At 39.0% G+C, this 19079-nt stretch overlaps 1 protein-coding gene across 3 annotated transcripts in view; it reads left to right on the forward strand.

The window, feature by feature from the left end:
• The first annotated feature begins 6305 nt into the window (after positions 1–6305).
• The window catches only part of SFSWAP (splicing factor SWAP), a 34798-nt gene continuing 22024 nt past the window's right edge, over positions 6306–19079 (forward strand). For 2 of the 3 annotated variants that reach the window (XM_058816670.1, XM_058816671.1), the window contains exons 1-10: positions 6306–6618; positions 9087–9256; positions 9777–9914; positions 11317–11402; positions 12557–12782; positions 13217–13332; positions 14182–14317; positions 15905–16142; positions 16427–16558; positions 16929–17022. In XM_058816670.1, the coding sequence (XP_058672653.1) occupies positions 6365–6618; positions 9087–9256; positions 9777–9914; positions 11317–11402; positions 12557–12782; positions 13217–13332; positions 14182–14317; positions 15905–16142; positions 16427–16558; positions 16929–17022 (1590 nt within the window). In that variant the 5' untranslated portion in view covers positions 6306–6364. Of the gene's footprint in view, positions 6619–8571; positions 9257–9776; positions 9915–11316; positions 11403–12556; positions 12783–13216; positions 13333–14181; positions 14318–15904; positions 16143–16426; positions 16559–16928; positions 17023–19079 lie in introns of all 3 variants that reach the window. The other variant, XM_058816672.1, reaches the window with a different exon arrangement.

Consider the following 19079-nt stretch of genomic DNA (forward strand, 5'->3'; position numbering starts at 1 on the left):
TTTTTATAAAAATGAAACCATGGGTGTTGGCACAGCACCTTATCTGCTCTGTGTGAGTATGGAAGCATTTGGATTGCCTCAATGGACAACCTAAGATCCTTTATTACATTTACACTGTTGGATTCTTGAGTACAGCTTTGAGAACACAGCCCAGTAAATCATCAGCGAATGGTGTTCAGTGATATATTTAATGTGTTTGGATCCATGGACATGAAAGTCAAATCAAAGGTTCTGAGGAGGCAGCAGAGGTTATTTCAAAGGTGAGTCATCTATATACTCTGAGTCAGCCTGAACACAACACCAGCAGCTGTAGCTGGTAGCTGTGCTCACACTACTTCTGCATGGTGTGCCATATGTACATTGCTCAGCCTCCCCAAAATGCTCATTGATTAGCTACTTCCATACACACAATCTTGTCTTGGGGCCCATCACAGCTTCCACTCATACTTTACTCAAATCTAATAAGAAACATGCTTTCCATTCAGAATCGTGCAGCTGCCTAACACCTCTCCAGCCCTCTTGGAGGCAGACACACTCCTTCTGGAGCCAGCTACACAGAAGGTCTAATCAAATGGCTTAATGGGTAAGTATCACTGACTAAGTGCAATTATTTACATTTGACTAAAGCCTAACACATACTTTGCCAAAGTTAATCTTCCAAAAAGACACTTAAGCTTAGCTCAAAGGCATTTCAGGGCATAGAAATATAGATTTATTGCAGCAGTTTGTTATGTATGTTCAGTCTTTCTAACTGGCATATGTCTTGCTTCAGTTTCCATCTGCTGATCCTTACAAAAATACTATTTAGGACACAAAGCTTCTTTCTCCATGAAAACACTACTTCATTGCAATTGAAACCTCTTTCAATATTTTTAGTAAGTACATACACTAAAAATCAAAAAGCTCAGCCCATTTCATATTACACTTGCAATCTTGGCTGTTCACATTTCCAAACTATACTCCTGATCCAAACTGGGATTAGCCAAATGTTTTTTGTTTTGCTTTAATTCCCTCAAACAACAAGTTTCCAACTGATGCCTAGCAGCATTCACAGCAACCCGGCAGCAGGTGTCTTGTGATTGTAATCCCCTCTGGCTAACACTGCTGGAAATTTCAGGGAAATTTTGTATGTTTAAAGCCATCCAGAGACAGAGTAGTTGCAAAATAACTACTGATTATTTCACTCTTTTTCAGTGACAAACATCCAGGGTAAGAGAACATTAAAAGTATTTTGAAGAGAGATATTTTGTCCTACAGATTCCCATGGAGAGAAGGGAGTAGATTACTGTAGACCACTGGACAGACATGGCCGCTTTCAGCAATGCGGTAAGTGCTGAACACCAGCATTTGCATGAAGTCAGGTCCCAGGCTGTAAGCATCAGCTCCAGTGTGGAACATGGGAACCCCCTTGTCACAGAACAGATCCCGTTGGAAGGGACCAGCACCCCCAGGTCCTGCTCTGCAGCAGGCCATCCCCAGCCTGTGCTGGTGCTGGGGTTGTTCCTCCACAGATGCAGGACCGTGCAGCTGCCATTGTAGAATTCCAGACTGTTCCTCCCTGCCCATCACTCTGACCTGTTGAGATCCATCTAAAGGGCAGCCCAACACCTAGAGGGGGTATTGGCCACTCCTCCCACTTCTGTCCAAAAGCTCTGTCTTGTGGGTTTGTGCATAACAACCACCACTCCCATTGCCAGCTGACGGTAAAAAAGAGGCTTTCAGAGAGACAAGGAAGAATAATTCTGACATATTACTTTTAAAAGGAACTGCTTCTCAACAACAAAAGCTTTTTACATTACATTGTCAGGAGAGAGGTTCTGCCTTTTTAGCAAAGGCTTTTTTATTGCTCAAACATGAAGAAGCATTTAATTACAGGACATTACTAAAATAACATGTTAAGGATGAAATCCAGTTCTATTCATCCAAAATCAAAAGAGGCCATGTCAGGCTAATAAGCTACTTCTTCCTAGTTGGGAACTTTTATCTGGTGTTTTAAAAAATTTAAGCTGAAATTTTACTCTACAAATGTATACATTCAAGCATAATCATTCACTATACAAATGTTAATTTGTTTGAAAACACAGTTGATTCTGTCCTTAAATTTACATTTAATGGAAAAAAAAATCAATGAAGTAATTAATTATAGGGACACATGTTTATATAGGACCTATCCAAAAAGCTAACAGATTTCTGCAGAGAGACACAGGATCCTTTAAATGAACAATATAATTATGCAAATTAAGTTAATTTCCTGGTATTTTCTGTGCATTTCTTGGGTTGTTTTTTGTTTGTTTGGGGGAAGGGTGTCATTTTGGGAAGTTTTTGTTTGGTTGTTTTATTTAACTCTTGATGTAATCCCAAGAGCTGCATGCTATCTGAAGGGGGATGTCAGATCAAACCAATGGTTTTTTGACCCCTTAAGCATCAATGATCAGCCAATAGTCAAGGCAAGCTAAATTAACCCTCTAAGTTAGCAGCTTTCTCCACCTCTGAAAAAGGTTTTGGACATTTCTAAGTGTCTAAGGTCTGGTGAAGAGGGCATAAAGAACCTACCTAGTCCAGAAATCAAACAGGCTGCTCAAAACTCCACCAAAGCAGAAAAACAATGGCAAGCTCTTAATACTTAACCTTGTGACACAGAAAAAGTGCTTCTTTAATGGCTTTCGTTCTCCTGGAGTAAAAGTTACCAACAAATTTTAGAAAGGCGAATGGCTTCTGCTTTTTTTAACAGCTGAAAAGAAATCTAAGCAGTAACCTATTGCGTGGTACAGAGAAACCTCTGCTAGAAGTAATTTCTTTATACTCAAGGCTACAATGTTATCCTTCGTTGCACAGAAACTGTTATTAAACCTGAAAAACTTTCATGCAGGAAACAAAGAAAGCCTGGGGGAGGAAGACTAATGTTTAATTTTGGCTATGGCTTTTGCCTTTCCTCTGAGATGAAAACCAAAATGTATTTGGAGTCGTCTTCTTCTATTGAAGCTGACAAAACACTTTGCAGACCTTGGCTTTTGGCAAAGGCAGCTGAGGGGAACAATTTAGATGTAGCGAGGAAAGTTATCAAAATATGACAATAGGTTGAATAGTTTTAAATGGTCAAGTTTAGTAAACAATTTTAGCCTCTTTGACCAAGGTCAAAATGAAGAAATAACTGACTTCTTCTGTAAACAGTCCTACATAAAGTAATGCTAAATTACAGCAATGTTTCTGTAACGATGGTTTAGGAGGGACAAAAATCTGTAAGAGTTGGCAGCTACTGTACACAGTTTCCAATTTTTCAGGAAAACCAGCCAAGTTTTCCTCCCCTCCATGCAGGGGATTAAAGCGATCATGCTAGAATACAAATAGAAATAATCTTAGGGTTTCTATGCTAAGCAGAAGCAAAACTAAGTATTTGTTTCTGGTGGGAAATGTCAAATATGGAAGTTTAAACTTTTTTTTTTTCCTAATTACTGAGCAGATTCACAGTGAATTTTTAAAAGGATGCATTGCATTGTGCTAAATATAGGGAAATTTTGAAAGGCACTTTAGAGATTCAAGCTTACAGATTAGTTTTCAAATTCCATATGCTTTTCCCTCTTCCCACATATCTAACTTCTGCCCTTCTTTACTTTGAAAAGAGGAGGGAAAAGGTATATATTAATTCAGTATGAGTGCTGACAAGCCATTTGCCAAAATGGTATAAGTGAAACCTTAGCTTGCTGCCCAGAGCAGCAGAACATATCTCCCCTGTGCTTGGCATAACATTTGATGCACTCTTCTGGTATGCTAAAAATTCCTTTACATTGATTATCATGATAGAAATGGCACCTTTTTTCAGAATCAGCACAGCACACTTTTTTTCAAATTTCAGAACTAGAGAATAAATGTTATTATCCATTTTTAGCTAAACTGCAAACTGATACTAAATGACTGCACTTCCATTAAGATAGAGGAAAATGGACTGTTATCAGCCTAGGAAATAACAGCTTGTCTGTGTTTCCCTACTTATAGCAAAATGAAAATAAATACAGTGAGTGGGATAGAGATTGTGTAAATTTTCCTCATTACAACACTTTCCCTCTCTACAATGCAGCCAGAACAGCTGGGACTAATCAAGGGTCTGAATGAAACAACATGGTCATCCTATCATATAAAGACTTTACAAGTCTATAGTAAGCTCAAAGTATTTTTTTTCTTACTCATAGATATTAAAACTGGTTGTATTGTTAAATGTGGTTAAAAGGCATACCATGTGCCATGATCAGCACTGCATTTTCTTCCCAATGTTGGTGCAGAGTAAAAAAAAAGGAAAAAAGTTTAATTTTTTACTCATGCTGGGAAAAAAGGAAGGGATGGGTGCTTTTTTATTCCAATGCAAATTCATAATGCATTATGACAAACTTGCATAAATATACTGAAAATCTGTATGCAGTCTGTTTATATTTCTGTTCTTTCCCTCAGGTACACAATAATCAGAAAAGAACCGTGCTGCAGTTGTCCTGTTATTTCAGAAACCTTTCTGAATCCCTCTTTTGATGACAGGCTAATGATATGTGAACAGAGAGCTGAGAACATCACGTGCTGCAATATACAGAAAGATACTGCCCAACCCTCAAGCTTCATTTTGTCCCTTTTCTCAAAAACAGACACATGATTCCCCTTTACCATTTCTTTGTTTTCAAGCTACCAAATTAACACAAATTTATTTTTAAGGCAATATCCCCTTCCATTCATAATAATTAAGTGGGAACATTATCAACACCCAGTGCTTTATTGTTCCTGGGTGTTCTGGTCAGCTCTTCGTTCTTCTAGAAATGGCTCAGCTGTCTGGAAAATGCTTTACTGCATAAAATACTCCCTCCATCTTTCTGTAATTACATTCTTTTAACTAAGTCTTCCCTTTTTGTCCCTTATCTGACCTATGCACTGTTCACGTCCTTGTCTTAAATGCTGATATCCCAGGAAAATGGTCTGAAGCTATCTTATAATGCTGCCACTTCTACTGCACAGAGCCCTTTTTGTGCTGTACTATCTTGCTGCTGAATCCTTTGCATTACCAAAGGACTTAGGGAAGCCACAAAATCATCACCCCACATTGCTTTCTTACAGTCCCCATCAAAAACTTTTTGTTTGTTTTGTTCGTTTTTTTTTTTTTTTTTCATTTTATTTTTATTTTTTCTCCTACTCTTTTTTTTTTGACCCCAAGTGTTTTCAAGCTGGTATCAAATTGTTCCACAACGATCAAGTGCGTTCCCATCCGTACACTCGGTATCCTCTGACAAGTTCACATGGTAGGATTTCTAAATGCGGATACAAACTATCTACCTCTCTTCCAGTGCTGCTGTATTTCTTCCCTCGCTATTTTACATATTTTAACCCGGTCTGCACAACGATGCCAAGAGCTTTTCACACATTCCACCAACTCTGCCAGCACTTATGGGCACTCAGAAACTAAGGATATGGAATAATTCCCACTCTGAATCACAAAACACCATGAGCTTCCTTACAGAATTTTATTATAAAATATACAAAACAACGTGTTTCTTCATACTTCTTGAAGAGTGATGAAAGTAATAACCACGAAGTACACAACTTTGAAAATTTCAGCCCAAGTCACACAATTTTAGTAAAAAAATTCTCTAGTTTATAAACTTTCTTAAAATATTTTTAATCAGTGCCCCAAATCCTCCCTCTCCCCTTTCAAAGACTGGACGTGGCACTCGGTGCCCTGGTCTGCTTGATAAGGTGGTGTTCGGTCATAGATTGGATTCGATGGCCTCAGAGCTCTTTTCCCAACCGCATGGATTCTGTGATTCCCACCCTGCCTCCCAGGCTTTCCCCTCGAGCTTCACGGGCGCAGCCTGAGGTTGATGCCCGCTTTGTGCCGCAGGTCCTCGCACTGCCTTGAGCCCCTCAGCCTCCGCTGGGGCTCCAAAGCAGCGCGGTGGACACCAGGATTTGTTTCGGTTTTGTTTTTAAGCTCCTCGAGCCCGCTCCGGCGGAGCCCGCCGCTCACCGCCCGCCTCGGGCCCTCAGCGCGCCGTGCTGCACTTTCGTCAGGCCGCGCCCATGGCTCCACCGTCCCGCCGGGCCTCGACCGTTGTCAGTGAGCGCGTAGTGTCCTCGCCGGTACCGCGGAGTCACGTTATCCTCGGATTTAACATTCGGGCTGCCGGAACTTGATTCGAATCTGCCGTCGCCAAAAGCCAGCCCGTCCCTGCGCCTCCAGCGGAAGCGGAAGCGTCGCCATTTTGTTTCGGGTGATGGCAGCTGTGGTGCTCTGCGGCCGGGGGCTTTAGCGCGGGCCTGGCCGTGCGGGGACTCGCTGCTCGGACAGTCGGTGCTCCTGCGAGCCGCCTCCGCCTCGCTGCGCTCTCCGGTGATGTACGGAGGGCTCGGAGGGTCTCGACGGACTGCAGAAGAAGCAGGCCCGCCGCCCCTAATGTTGTTGTCAGGCGGGGGAACGGTGCCCGGCCCCCCCGGAGGAGGTGGAGGTGGAGGCGGGAGTAGCCGTGTGGAGCTGCTGGTGTTCGGCTATGCCTGCAAGCTGTTTCGGGATGATGAGAAGGCTCAGTACCAGGAGCAGGGGCGACACCTTATTCCTTGGATGGGAGACCCCAAGATCATGATCGATAGGTCGGTGTAACACAACCCCCAGACTGTGCTGCGAGATCTCCTGTGATAGCCTCTTTCTGTTCCCCCCCTTGTGCTGTGGGCAGTGAGGGCGGGGGTTGAGCAGACGGCTCGCTCTGGCAGGTGCGTCGGGATCTTCCGTGGCGAGGCTGGCGGCAGCTGCTCCCGGCACAGCGCTCCGAGGGTGCTCTGGGAACGCTGCAGGCCCCCCCGTCTGCGGGAACTTGGGGTTTCCCGCTCTCGCAGCGCTGGGAGATCCCTCTCCTCCTGGCAGTCAGCGTGCATGGGTCTTTCTGCTCCGCTTGTCAAGGCAGGTTCGGCAGGGTGGAGAGTGGGAATGATCTGTTCCTTTTCAGTGCAAACCACAAACATCCTCTTTTTTTCACTTGGAATCCAAGGGAGCCTGATTGTCGGAGTATTTATTAGGCACATTGTGTGTTCTGTAGGTGAGAATGGGGCGGTGTTGGGAGTGCAAAGGTGTTTATCCATCTTAAAGAAAATGGGGATTTCCTGTTTCTCGTACATAATCTGGCTGCAGGCTGTTGATGGGACACCCCAAAAGTAGTTCTTGGTCTCTTTACTTTTCCTGGTGCCATGATTTACTGCATCAGACAGAATGGATTTGATTTTGGGTGCTTGCTCTTGAAATTTTATGTCAGGGCTGGCTTCTTGGTTGTTCTGCCGTAGGTCCAGGTTCGTGGCCGCAGAGAGTAATAGAATCTGCTTTGATGTTTCTTCTGGTCTCTTGAGTTGTTTCAGCATTGCAGGGTGGGATTTGGAAATAAACTCATTCAGAAAGGGTTACCTGAATGTTTTTTTGGACAAAGTGAAGATGAGAGGTCAGGTTGGTTATGTTTGAGTGGAGCACTGAAGGAATAATTACAAGTTCTGGCTGACCCTGAAAACCTCAGTGGGAAAGATGGAAGGATTTTGCTTTGAAAAGGGTCACATAACATACTATAGATATTTGTTCCCTCAGTTTCATCACTGCTTTAGTGCTAGACAGGATTTTCTTATTTTGACTTAAAACCATATTTGTTTTGGAAAAATGTCAGTAGGGGAAGGTCTTTTGATTGCCTTCCATAGGACTGGAGAAAAAAAAAAGTGCCCTTGCACTGTTTTGGTGCTTATTCCATTAGTGATCATCGTCATTGAAATAAATTTGTTAAATTGACATAGACATGAAGGCAGGACAAAGCAACCAGAAATATTTGTAGTTTTGTTTCGTTTCTCACTTACACAGCAGTGGAAGTGTTGTGTTGCACACTTCTAAAAAATCAAAAATAATAACTAAAATAATTACTGTGATTGATCTCATTCATAGGTAGAGGCGGATTTTGGGGTGCTCTGCAGCAGAGCCCTGTTCACAGGTGTTACAGAAATTGTAGGGAGCAAACACTAAGTATGTGCATGTCTGTGCACACATACTGAAATACCAAATAACGGTACATTTGTGAGTTAAGGCAGCTTGCAATTGCTAATCTTATAAACTCCTTTGGAAGCTTAGATTCCTTTTATCTCCAGCAGCAGGAAGTCTTCATTTTCACCATTTTGAGAAAAGCACATTGCTATGCGAAGACTTGGGTTCAGATTTTCCTGTGGACAGAGCTTGATTAACCAGAACTATGTTTCATTTGCTTTTTGCTATAAGAATATTTACTTTCTTTGTTTTTGGTCTAGCAAGTTGGCACAAGTCAAGAGTTGTGTGTGGGAAGACACCTCAGCGGAGTCAAGCTTACTGTCACTTTACTTTCCAATCAGTTTCTCTTACTGATGCGTAAACATTATCCCAATGCAGTGCTTTTCCTGCAAATAAAGTGATTTCGTAGTAGAAAGGAACTGTACATCTTTGATCTTTGCCGATTTTGCGGTGAACCTCCTTAAATTGCATGTTTATGTTACTGTTCCTATGTATGTGTGTCTCTCTATCACATAACCCAGAACTTATTTCCTCAGCCAAATGGCTAGGGGCCGAGCCTAGCCATGATTTTACCTCCAATGGACGCAAGTTTCTATGGTGAAGATTTCTCCTGAGAGTTCGGGACTAGCAGAAAGAAGCGAGGAAATTTCGACCGTTTGGTTCTTACGGATAGGTATTTATGTACTCGGGTTTGTGTGAATGTAAGCTATTTGACTTTCCAGAAAAACGTATTTTGCAAGTGGCATTGATTGGTTGGTTGAAGCACGTACGGTAAGAGCTGTTAAGGAAGTGGATCTCATTTAAACTATTAAAGGATACCTTTGGCTTTAATTGTAATAATTTATTAGTTTCTTTGAGAGGAATTTAGACTATTAAACAAATTTTCGATAGTTGGTGACAAATGATTAGCAAAATTAATTGTAACTTCTAAAAGGGAGTATGCATTAACATATAAGTTGGTTTTTTTTCATTTTTATTGGGTAAGTATTTAAGTAGTCGCATAAACCCAAGCCCTAAGTTCTTTGCATTGACCAGCTGTTTCATCCTGCAGGTATGATGGGCGTGGTCACCTGCATGACCTTTCTGAATATGATGCTGAGTATTCCACCTGGAACAGAGATTATCAATTGTCTGAAGAGGAGGCTAGAATAGAAGCCCTCTGTGATGAAGAGAGGTATTTAGCCTTGCATACGGACTTGCTTGAGGAGGAGGCAAGGCAAGGTATTGCTCAAGGAATAACATGGTTATTTAAAAAAGCAGGTTTAAATAAATTATTATGAAACTAAATTTACTCCTAATTTTATACTCTCTTTTTCTGATACTATCTTGACAGTACCCAGTGGATTTGAAAAGCAGGAGTCTCTGCGTATGTGAGAGGACTCCAGGATAGTTTAACTGTAGATCCACAGAGAAATTGCCCAGATTCTGAGGGCAGACTGGGATTTCAGACCCCCCCAAAATAAACACATTCTTCTTCATTTTTAGTGTTGTTTAAAGGAAATTCTGTGCTTTTATATGCATAATTGCATTAGAATGTCTTAATCCACAGCCTGTGTCTCTTCGAGAAGAAATAAATGGTCAGCATGTGTACATATTTGTTTTTCTGTTCCATTTTTAATGACAGCTAAAGTGATCAGGAGAAAAGTTCTTATTTAAAAACTAAAGTAAGAAATATTACTTTTTAAAAAATAAATTAGCTTCTGAACATGTTCTAATGTTGGCAATTGTATTTTTGTTCAAGAGGAGGAATATAAAAGACTCAGTGAAGCTTTGGCAGAGGATGGTACCTATAATGCAGTGGGATTCCGTTATGGCAGTGATTATTATGACCCTTCAGAACCCACTGAAGAGGAGGAGCATCAGCCTGCAAGACAAAGAGGTATGGGGTTAAAATAACAAGGGTTCATTGAAAGGGGGGACATAGCACTACTGTCTTGCAGTTGAGTGTTTAAAATATATGTGCTATTAAAAAGCAGTTAAAAATTCTGAGAACATTTCATCAGTCTTTATGGTACTCTGTTACTGAGTTTTTGAAGACTTTGTTCTCTTTGAGCTTAAAAATGTTTTCCTGCTATGGCACAGTCAGTACTGCAGTAGTCGGGGAATTTAACTCTGCTGTCATGCCGATTCTTAACAGAAAAAAATAGTAATTCCTTACATTGGCTGTCTGCTAACACTGTGTTTCTCAGTCAAGATGAAAAATATCACTGCAAGCATAAAATAATAATTTATAAGAATGTAAATTTCTAAGTTCTGCTTTTGTCATCTTAATTGCTATAAATGAGTCTGTCTTCAGCTTAGTGTGCCCTGCTCCATGACCTCAAAAATACAGAATTCAGTTGTCATGTTGTCATCTATAATTCTAGTAACTTCATATTTTTGTCATACATTCTTTAGGAAGGTTTCAAATGTTGTTGAACTATGTCTTAGTAAAGTGAGGATTGTTTAATTAACAATTGGGTTGCTCAATTATATCTTGGTGGGTTACTGTGATATGTGGTTTTTTCCCTCCAAGTTGCAGTGCAAGATCATTTTAGGTGCTAAAGTTTATTTAGTGTTTTTTGCTGTGTCTGAGAGATTGTGTACTTTTGTACTGAAGCAGAATTGATTGTCTTTTCTGGGGTTTAATTAATTTGTTTAAGACCCTATAACCACATACTGTTAGCTGGAGCTGCTGCCAAAAGAAACAGTATATTCTTCTCGTCTGTGGCTCTTTCCTTCTTTCTTGGCTGCTAAAATTTCTCTGTACCTTTGTGGAGTTAAACTATTTGAGTTCATTACAAAAAAACAAAACAAAACCAAACTCACTAGAAAGTAACCAAAAAAGTGAATTCCCCTTGTTGCATGGTTTGTCCTCAGTAATCATTGGGACATCTCATTCCTTACGAGGTTGTTCTGTTTCCACAGCTCCCATGGTCAGGTGTTCCTGCACTTGTTCTAATCTGTCAGGGGAAAAGGGGAATACAATTTCTCTTAAGGCTAGTGGAATAGATAATACTATAAGATCCTTAAGAAGTAAACTTTTAACTTCAATTATTATAAAAATCTGTAAAGCAAAGTATTTTCAGAGGAATATTTCTGCTATATCAAATAGTGGACTGTAATACATGTTATTCTTTTAAACCATATTTAAATGTCTTCAGTATAAATGCAGTTTATATAGCTGCATTTGATTAGTTCCTTGATTGCACATTATTTTAGAAATATTTTATTTCAAAAAATTTTAAGCATTTGTGTACTTTGTTTTTTTCCTAAATACTTTGTTCTGGCATTTCTTGCAGAAATGGCTCAGACAGAAAATACAGAGGAAAATGAGGAACCTTTTGTTGCCCCTCCAGGACTGAATGTACCCGCTGATGTGGAACTGGTATGTGTGCATGTAATGCAGCCTACACTTCTGCCAGCTTTTGAGCAGTTGATGGTGCTCTGTTTGGTGGTTGGGTTCATTTTTTTTTCAATTTACTTTTAGTGTGGTACATTTTAAATTATTCTGATGTAGTAAGTTAATTTCAGGTGTTCTGTTGTGAACTCTTGAGTTCTGTGAACACCCTTGAATCTTCTTTTCACAGCCAGTTATTTTTCATATTGAACATGTCCTGTTAAAGGATCCAATTGGCAGAAAACAGCTTTTAAAATTGGACTGTTTGATAGTATTCAGATTTTTCCCTACATGGAGCACCTTTGTCTCAAGTGTTTCCAGTCTTCTGAGAAACATTTTCTGAGGTTTGCAATGTAGCTGGTTATCTGTGCAGTAAAAATGCAGAGCTAAACCGAATTAATGTGACTCTCCAGTCTTCATAGGCACACAGATTGTTTTTTTTACAGTTTACTGAGTACAAGATAAAACAGCTGAGTATGAGATTAAAAGCAGTGACTAATGTTCATTCATTCTTTAACTGTACTCCTGTTCTCTTCACATCTTGGGTTTCATATCACGCTGCTCCCTAGGGATTTCTGGAGTGAAAAAGCAAGGATGCTGCTAAACTTTATTTACTTTATCTTTTGCTTTATTGCTGGAGCTTTCAATGACTCTTAAGGGAATGGACGTGGGAATTGTAGTTTGGATGCTGGTCTTAAGAGGCAACATGTTCTTCCCAAACAAATATGAAGTAAGAAATTTCTAGTTAGGGAGCAATATTTGTGCATTCAGAAATAACAGAATTAAGGACAGCTTGTGGGAAGGAAACCGTACATGTTGAGAGCACCTTGAGATATTGTAACACCAAGGTCATCCAGGATCTGTTGCCCTCTTCAGTTTGATGTTCAATGCAGAAACAGCTGTGCTGGTAAAAGAAGAGGATCTTGCAAAAGGAATGGATTGAGCAGCTGAGGAAGTTTGGGACTGTTTTGGTTATTTTTTTAGGGCTGATGTACTATCACTAGTTTTAAGTGATTATGAAACTTAAGTTGCTAAAGAAAGCCGAGAAGGACAGGGAACTACTTTCTGATTCCCTTTGGAGTTCTAACACACTGTACAAGCTGCTTATGAAAATACAAATATGTCTTATTTTACTTTCACAGCCACCAACGGCAAAAATGCATGCGATCATTGAACGAACTGCAAACTTTGTTTGCAAGCAGGGAGCCCAGTTTGAGATCATGCTGAAAGCCAAGCAAGCACGCAACTCCCAGTTTGACTTTCTGCGGTTTGATCACTACCTCAATCCCTACTACAAATTCATCCAGAAGGCCATGAAGGAAGGACGCTATGCGGCTCCTTCAGAAAGTAAAGCTGACGAGAAAAAACGTGAGTTTTTCTTTGGGAAATGCTGGCTTCAGGATGGGAATCAGTGAAACAGATGCTGGTCATTTTGTTAGAATAGCCGCGTTTTTCTGGAATTCCACTGCAGCTGAGATTGATGTGATGATTCAAAATTTTGCTTACATTGGAGATTTAAAAGAAAAAAATATTGTTTGTGGAAACTTTCAGCTACAGGAGCTGCTATGATGTGGAAGTTTTAGAAACAGTCATATAGCTCAAGTCCAACCGAAGGTTGGTCTGTCTATTTAGGGTTCAGTTTTATTGATGTTGGGCAATATCTTGGATCTATGCTTTTGTGATTAAGCTGATGTATATGAATGATGCTTTCCTAAGAATTCATGCTTGTCCTGTATCAACATTCTCCCCCAAAGCAAGGTCATAGCAAACCCAAATAAAATTCAGACTTTGCTTTTATTTAGACTCGAAAGTCAAATCTGAGGAAGATGATGATGATGATGATGATGATGATGGAAATTATCTTCATCCAAGTCTTTTTGCATCTAAAAAATGCAGTAGGCTTGAAGAGCTCATGAAGGTACTTGACATTATTAAAATTACCTTTTTATCTTGTAAAACACCTGATTCATGAACACAAAAATTCTAATATGCAGGTGCTCAGGTCTTTTATGGACAGATGTCTGGGGTTCTTTTTGGACTGTAATTTAAGTCTGTTTTGGTAAACTTTTGAGTTACCTTTTCTCTAGTACACAATTTGTTATTTTTACATTTCCAAGGAATTAGATTTCTGTTTCTGATGCCCTCTGGTATTGAGGGCACCACTCAAGGATTTATCCTACAGAACCTGTGTTGAAGCAAAGAGATTAAGGTATTTAATGGCTTCTGTATATAAGCCGAGAGAGATATCTTTTTCTTCTTAGGTTTTAGTAGATAAAATGTTGACATGAAATAACAGTTCCAGCAAATAAATAGTTCACCAGAATTTGCACTCATTACATGTAAATTTTGCTAAATGTTAGTTGTTTTTATTTTCTGAGACTGAGCAGCAATGGAATAATAGGAGTGACAGACAGTTGTATGTATCTGAGGCTTTCAGAGGAATGGCTGTGATGCTGTCTGATATTTAGACAAGGCAGGTTTTGTGCCTTATCCCAGACATGGCAGTCATTGGCTAACAGTAATAACCATTTTTTTTTCTGTCATTAATTTCTGTTTACATGGAAATGATTTTGTCTTGTTTTTTACTTATTTTCACATACATTGATTCGGATGTTAGAGCTACAAAAACAGTAACTTCAGGGTTTGCACATAATTACTGATGTCTATTAACATAGATAAATTTGCTTTCCCAAATATGTTGATGCTACTGTTCTTAAAATATGTACTTCCAATTTTAATCTTTTTTCCTACTTCAAAATACTTTCAGCCTTTGAAGGTGGTAGACCCTGATCACCCCCTTGCAGCACTGGTGCGCAAAGCACAATCAGATAATAATTCATCTACGCCACAGTCAACAGACGGGGCAGCTGTGCAGACATCACAGGCAGAATATTCCTCTGATTGTAAGTGCTTTGTGAGGAGGCAGCTGGTGGTGTGTTTTGATGAATTGTGTGTGGATGCTGGTGGGAAGAGAATAAGTTTGGCTTCATGCTTCATCCTGTGTGTTAGTTCTTTTGCAATCTCCTGAATTTTTGAAGTTCTATTCTGAGTATCTGTTGAGTGGCAGCTCAGGGAAACTAGGAATGGTGTGGGGGGGTGACCAGGCAGGAGGCCAAGTCTCCAGTCTGAGAGTACATTTAGAACAATACCCTTATATTATTTTGTTCTTGCAGATTTTGTAAATTCTGATACTTAAAAAGATAGTCAAGCTTAAATGAGTTTGTGTGCCTCTTAATTCTTTTCAGCTTTCAGAATTCTGAAAGTCCTTGATTCCTTAAATGTAGAAATGCAACTTACCCTTTAATTTATGGGACTGACAATATGACGCTACTGAGATATAAGAAAATTTGTAGTGAAGCCTTCGCTACAGTAGAGTTTCATGTTGTTATACATTTGTAAGTAATGACCAGTGTGGTGCTGATTGAGTTCTTGGTTTTTCAGCAGTGTTGCTGCAGTTCAGTTATCACCATAATAACTGAGTTGATTTTTATGCATCATAGATTCAGAACCCCCAAAGGATTACAGGTGTTGTCAGTGTAATGTGTATATGCAAGGAAGTAATTTGTATTTAAAACTGTACCATAAGGGAATCTTAAAATCAAAGTAAGATTTCTGTGAAGAAATTGAAAATCACCTGTTATTTCAAGAAAGAAAAAAAATCAGAATAAGTATCTTAATAGAACAGAGCTAGTCAGCTTTTTGATTACTTTCATGTCAGGTTTGAACCTAAACGTATATGATAGAAACTGGGAGATTATAATTTAGTACCCAAACTAGGTCAATTTGCAACTCCTCTCCCTGCTTTTAAAACTTAACAGAACTTTATTCTGTTCTCATTACAATTTATTCTTTGAAGAAAGTAAATACTGCCACATGAGAATGTTTATGGAACTTTTAAGATCATAATTCATTGAAATCTAGTCCATTGATTAAACCTTGCTTCTAGAAGTGCAAACTCTTACTGTAATTAATTTGAAATATTGTATCGCCTATATATGTCTCCTATATATAATATTATATATATTATATATATCTATAATATAGGGCTTTAATATGTGTATAGTGATTCTAGTGGTTTAGTTTGTTAATGCTAATTTTGAATATATGCACATTTCCTTCTTAATGAAAACATAGTTTTAATGGAGTTAAATTGCCAGACATGAGTTAGATTAGGAAGGGTGATTTCATACTAGCTCCTTTTTAAATATGCCTACTCTAGTTCACTTCTGTATTCACATCTATGACCCTCAGTACATTTGCATTCTGTCCCATCATCTACATATTTCTTACTCATCCTAAATTTGTTAATGTGAGCCTTTCCTTTTTTGCCTTGTGTTTGGTTGGTTTTTTTTTTTACACAAGAAATGAGATGCCATTTCATAGTGTGTTGTGTGAATCCGGATTCTCAGTGTGTTTGTATTAATGTAATAGTGCATTGCGTTGGGTGGTTTTCGTCTAATTAGAAGTTGTTCTTAAATGTGTCTTTGTAGCAACTGTGGCAGCCATGTATTACAGCTACTACATGCTCCCGGATGGCACCTATTGCCTGGCGCCTCCACCGCCGGGAATTGATGTTGCTGCCTACTACAGCGCTCTGCCCCCAGGGGTGACTGTGTCCAGCACTACCGGGGTAGCGACGGTTCCTCCCCCTCCCGGTACCACACCCCCGCCTCCCCCGGACACAACTGACAGCGCCAGTGGCTTGGCTTCCACCACGACATCTACAAGGTACCTCGGACAGATTTGCTTGTTGATTGGGGGAGTCGTGTTCCTGTACTTCAATACGGAGTGCTTAGCAAGAGTTCTGTTATTGAATCAAGCTATTTTAACAGCACGATGAACAAAGAGAGCAAACATCTCTGTATTGTTTGTTCAGGGATTTTTTGTTGACTTTGTTTTGGTTTTTGTTTATTTAGGGATTTGGGTTTGGTTTTTGGGGGTTTTTTTGTTAAAGCAAAACTCTGAAAGATTTTTGTTCTATTTTAAAAAACATTTACTTGTGATGTTTTCAGCACAATTGCTCCAGTGGTTGCCATTATACCTCCACCTCCAGATATCCAGCCTGTTATTGACAAGCTAGCTGAGTATGTTGCTAGGAATGGGGTAAAATTTGAAACTAGTGTTCGTGCCAAGAATGATCTCAGGTAAGAGAAAATATTGTTTAAACTGCTATTTCAAAAGCTAAAGTTTTAATTTTTTAAGATATTAAATTGCAGGACATGCAGGTTTTGAGAAGAGGAGTATTATTGTTTGCTTTTTTGTTTAATTGAAATTTAGGACATACTTAATGGCAATGGGAAAGCATTATGGCTCAAGTTATCAAAACAACCAACCTGTGAAAAATGTCTCTAGTAAGCATCCTCTGAATTCGTATCCTCTGAAGTTTAGGATTAAGTAAGAGTGCTTCTAAACATCAAATAACAATCCATTTGCTAGAGAAGACTAGATGGTAAGGAATTGTTAGTATTAGCTGTGTTCATGTGCATCTTCACATGCTCAGTTTTCTTTCAACAGGTTTGAATTCCTGCAACCATGGCACCAGTATAATGCATATTATGAATTTAAAAAACAGTTCTTCCTTCAAAAAGAGAGTGGTGACAATTGCCAGGTACATGTATTTTTATACATACTTCTATTAAAAATGCAGTAAATGTGAGAAAAGGACTTACCAGTTGTCATACCATGAGATATTTTAAAAGTGAAACACTAAATTAGGAAGAAATTGATCAGCAAAGGATGTGAATGCTTTTTTTAGTTTTTTAGTTTTGTACAGCATTAAAGTAAGGATCTGTGAGGTGGTGTGATATTTAATTCTTGCTTTCGACTATATGCCAGTCCACTGTGGCTGTAATATAAAATGACAACCTGAAAATCTTCTGGCTTTCTATATGAGGGAAAATATGCTTTGTGTAGGTTTAGAGCTTTGTAGGATTGTGATTAGTGTTCTGCTGTCAGAAGGGTTAGCTATGGCTTTTAACCCCCATACCTTCCCATATGCCTCGACCTTCTTTGTACAACAGTAGCACAGAGGCTAGAGGAGCTTTCTGACATGCCTTTTTCTGAGGCAGGTTTTGTTAGTGTCCAGTCATGACTGCAACAATACTGGAGCTTCAGAATCTCACAGCAGTTTCCTACTTGCTTTGCTTCTTCTAGTCCATGTTATTAGAAAGTGGTAGCCAGACTTGGCAGCCATGTTTTTAACTATTCTCATGTTAGATAATTAGATTGTTCTCTTACTGAAAAGAAAATTGCAAATAATATCAGAACTACATTATCTGATGTTAACTTTTCATGGGAAAGAGCTATTTTTTTTTTAGGCCCTATGTCATTTGTCATCTCAAGGCTTAGATTGGGGAGCCTTAAACTGAAGAAGGTAGGCCTGTGGGTAAACTCCTCGGAATTGCTTTGTGGAAAATGAAGAAATTCAATAATGGTTGCTGTTTGGAACACTTGTGTTGGATGTTTTGTTTTAATAGTGAAAAAATGTTTTGGAAACACTATTTATAAAGATAAGCCATGGTAAATATGATCTTACTCAGGTGATAAATTACAACCAAAATTGTCCTGTGCCACAATGCTGACTGTTGTTCTACAAAGTGTTATTTGCAAACCAGTGGGTTGAATTCATAATACTTACATAATTAATAAGGACTTGTTAACATGTAGTTGGGGGGAAATTGCACACTAACCAAAGCATTATAGTGTAAAGGATTCATTTTAAATGTTCAAATGAGTACAGCTAAAAAGAAACTGAAACTGGTTTAAGTCCCTTGAGGTCAAGCATAGCAATGCATATTTTTGTACTGCATGGCTTTGTAGATAATACCATTCTCTTCAGTTTCTTAAAATAATGACTTTGATATTATCTTTATGCTCTAGTAATGTATGTATAGGCAACTAATGCAACTGATGCTTTTCCTTTTGGCCATTAAAATTAATAAGAAACCATACTACTGACTTCAGTAAATACAGGGTGAAGTGCTTGATTTCTTTGTGCTTTTCCCCTTTGAGGACCTTCAGAAATCAGTTCTGTTGGTCAGGGAATGGCTGCAGGGAAGATCTGCTAAATGTCTCAGTTTTAATGTCATGTATGCTTAACAGCCAGAGCAACCAAACTCTTGGTTGACTATGTTGAATTACTTAATGTTATCACACGACTCACTGTGCAAATACTTTGAATGTTCTATAATATCCTTCTTGAATTTTTTTTTATGTGAGTTAGGAATCAAGCTGAATGTTTCAGTCGTGTAATGGTAGAACCAGTAATGCTTTACCTCCTTGAAAATCTCAGCACATCTGTTGTGACAAAAAAATCTTGCTAGGCCCAGTGTTCTTCAGCAGAATGTTGGAACAAATCAAACATTATTCCTGTGAAATCTGATTCTGTGAAAAATTTACATGCAGTTGTACATAAGGAAAAAGTGTCACAAGCTTTCACCCTCTCCCTTGGAATTGACTTTATGGATTTGGTTTGGGACCCTGGAAATCAAGACCTAAATAAATGTACAAAAGAAGTACATGCTTTTAGGGTCTAATTTTAAAAATACGGTTTTAAAGCAGTTTTGGCAGAAGTGTGTCAGCTGAAGAACATTTTTTTTTTTTTGCTGTAAAATAACATGTTCTTACTGTAGGTCTGGAGGTTTTACGACCTGTGGGTTGACATGG

Source organism: Ammospiza caudacuta, chromosome 18, assembly GCF_027887145.1.
Source record: "Ammospiza caudacuta isolate bAmmCau1 chromosome 18, bAmmCau1.pri, whole genome shotgun sequence".
NCBI lineage: Eukaryota > Metazoa > Chordata > Aves > Passeriformes > Passerellidae > Ammospiza > Ammospiza caudacuta.